General features: G+C 62.0%; 1 protein-coding gene across 4 annotated transcripts in view; it reads right to left on the bottom strand.

Moving 5' to 3' along the window:
• Positions 1-315: 315 nt before the first annotated feature.
• The window catches only part of PEX14 (peroxisomal biogenesis factor 14), a 138294-nt gene continuing 136091 nt past the window's right edge, over positions 316-2518 (bottom strand). For all 4 annotated transcript variants that reach the window (XM_023746033.1, XM_023746036.1, XM_023746034.1 and 1 more), the window contains one exon: positions 316-673. In XM_023746033.1, the coding sequence (XP_023601801.1) occupies positions 410-673 (264 nt within the window). In that variant the 3' untranslated portion in view covers positions 316-409. The remainder of the gene's footprint in view (positions 674-2518) is intronic.

Genomic DNA, 2518 nt, shown 5'->3' with positions numbered 1-2518 from the left:
GGGGCAGGGCTGGGCTGGGGCTGGGGATGAGGCAGGGACTGGGTTCTGGGCTGGGGCAGGGGCAGGAGCAGGGGCAGGGATGAGGCAGGGACTGGGTTCTGGGCTGGGACAGGGGCAGGGGCAGGGGCAGGGGCAGGGGCTGGGGCAGGGATGAGGCAGGGACTGGGTTCTGGGCAGGGCTGGGCAATCAGCAGAGAAGAGGAGGTGCTGGGCCCAGGCCCGAAGAGGAGCCTCTAGAGACCCTCTGCTTCCCCCGGTGTGAGTCCCCACGGACACAGGGCTCACTCTCAGTGAGACAAGCAAGCCACACACACGGAAGAGGAGTTTCCCGTTTTTATTTAGAGAAGAGACAGTGGGTGAGCCCGTGAGCACACCTGTACCTGCGAAACTGCACGGGGTGGAAGAGGTTTTACTCTGTTCCCTTTAAACATCGGACATGGCCGTCCGCAGCAGAACAAACAAAATCTACAAATTCAGCACCCCTTCCCCAGGCAGAGTGCTCCCCTTCCCAGCAGCCGACTGCGCAGGGCGGCCAGGGACTGCCCGACGCACCGCACCCGCCGGCCGGGGCATCGCAAACCCAGGGGCACGGCTGGCGGCGGGGCCTGGGCCGGGAGGTGCCCGCAGCCTCCCTGCTCGCTCCCGCGCTGGACGGGCGCTTTCCTGAAAGACACTTTAGGAAAATACATTGTGATTGAGTGTAATAATCTCTCCCTTCCAGAAAGGGCCTGACAGGCCTGCCTGCTGCTCACTTCTGCCCCATTCCAAATATTTTTACCTTATTTGGATGAAATGCATTATTTTTCTAATGAAAGGCTTTTTTTCAAAGGGCTGTTTCCCTCTGTCCAGCGGCTGCCTTTATTAGGCAGCACTCACGCCGTTTTGGGGAGGGGTTTTTTCTCCCTGAATTCAGGCCAGGCTCTCTATCCTCAAACTCCAACCTCCGCTCAGGACCCGGGGCCGAAGGCCTTGGCCCAGGTTTCTCCACGGGAGCCCAGGGCCTGCGAGCCCGCTGGCCGGGCAGGAGGAAGTGCGCTGCGGCCCCTGCCTCCAGGACGTGAGGCCCAGGGCAGCCGGGCCACTGCTGTGCTCCCGGAGGCACCCCCACGGCTCTGGCTGTGTCTCCGCCCCAGGCCACCTGCCTCTGCTCACCCAGTCTGGTCCCACTGCAGGATGAACCACTGGAAAATTAGAGGATAAATGGTCACCAAGCTAAAGAGAGACCCCATGACCGCCCACTCAGGACTGGGTGGGAGGCCGGTTCTGGGGGCGCAAGGGGCTCCAGACCAGCCTCCAGCCCTCGTGTCAGGTCGGCTCCCCTGGCTCGTCCACCACAGGCTGGTGGCCCAGGCGACCAAGAACCTGGCTTCTCTGGGGATGGCAGGGCGGCGGAGGTGACGCTCAGTGTCGGCTCTGCTGGTCCCCAGGAAGCGCGTGGCGGGAAAACAGACCCCAGGGATGTCATGTGAGGTGGCAAGCATCAAAGATAAAGCCTGAGGAGCCCGGCCAGTGTGGCTCAGTGGCTGAGCATCAACCTATGAACCAGGAGGTCACGGTTTGATTCCTGGTCAGGGCACATGCCCAGGTTGCGGGCTCGATCCCCACTAGGGGGGCTGAAGGAGACAGCCGATCAATGATTTGCTCTCATCATTGATGTTTCCATGCCTCTCTCTTCCTCTCTGAAGTGTGTGTGTGTGTGTGTTTATTTATTTATTTTGTAAAGAATACCTGAGGAAGCAGGCCAGCGGATGGACACTCTGGTCAGGGAGAGCCCATGTCGCCATGACCCGACACCTCCGTGGTGGCCCCTGGGCCTGAGTGAGGAAGGGGTTCGCTGCCAGGGGAGGGGTTGGGCCCGGAGCCCTAGAAAGGGGCCTAGGCAGGAGGTGCAATGTTTCTGAGACAAAACAGCCCTAACACCGGGTCACTCAGCCCTCAGCTTCCTCCCTCGCCAGGGCTGCGGGGGCTGGTGGTGCAGCCAGCGAGTCAGGAGGCCACCGAGGGGCTCACCTGGAGGTCCCGGCCGTCTCCAAAGCCTGTGTCTGCACAGGCTTCCGGCCCCAGGCCCGGGCCCCAGCACTGCGGCTGCAGGGCGCAGAGCACTCCGTGGAAGGAGCTGGTGCACGGTTTCCCTGGGCTCAGTGAATGCTGCGTGAAGGTTACAGGGAAGGGGAGGGCGAGAGGGAGAGGAGCCGGGGGAGGAAGAGCAAGACACGCTCCTGGGAGCACATGCATCCATTTAAGGAAGGAAGCTCCTCTCCCGCACAGCAGGTCTATATACAGCAGCGGCGGCTCTCCTCCCGAGCAGTGTCGCCCTCGACAGACGGCCGAGGATGAACCCCTCCAGGCTCCGGGCTCGGCCCCCCACCTACCCCCCTCCCCTACGGGTCCTCCCCGGGCTCACCTGGCCCAGCCTCAGCCAAGACCCCAGGAACTGGGCAGGGAGCAGACAGGGAGCCACAGGCAGGAATTAATAGGTGCACTCATTATTACAATAATGTACAGTCGCATCTCATGT

The sequence above is a fragment of the Myotis lucifugus genome, unplaced genomic scaffold (genome assembly GCF_000147115.1).
Source record: "Myotis lucifugus unplaced genomic scaffold, Myoluc2.0 scaffold_621, whole genome shotgun sequence".
In the NCBI taxonomy this organism is placed as follows: Eukaryota; Metazoa; Chordata; class Mammalia; order Chiroptera; family Vespertilionidae; genus Myotis; species Myotis lucifugus.
This window is presented reverse-complemented; position numbering and strand designations above follow the sequence as displayed.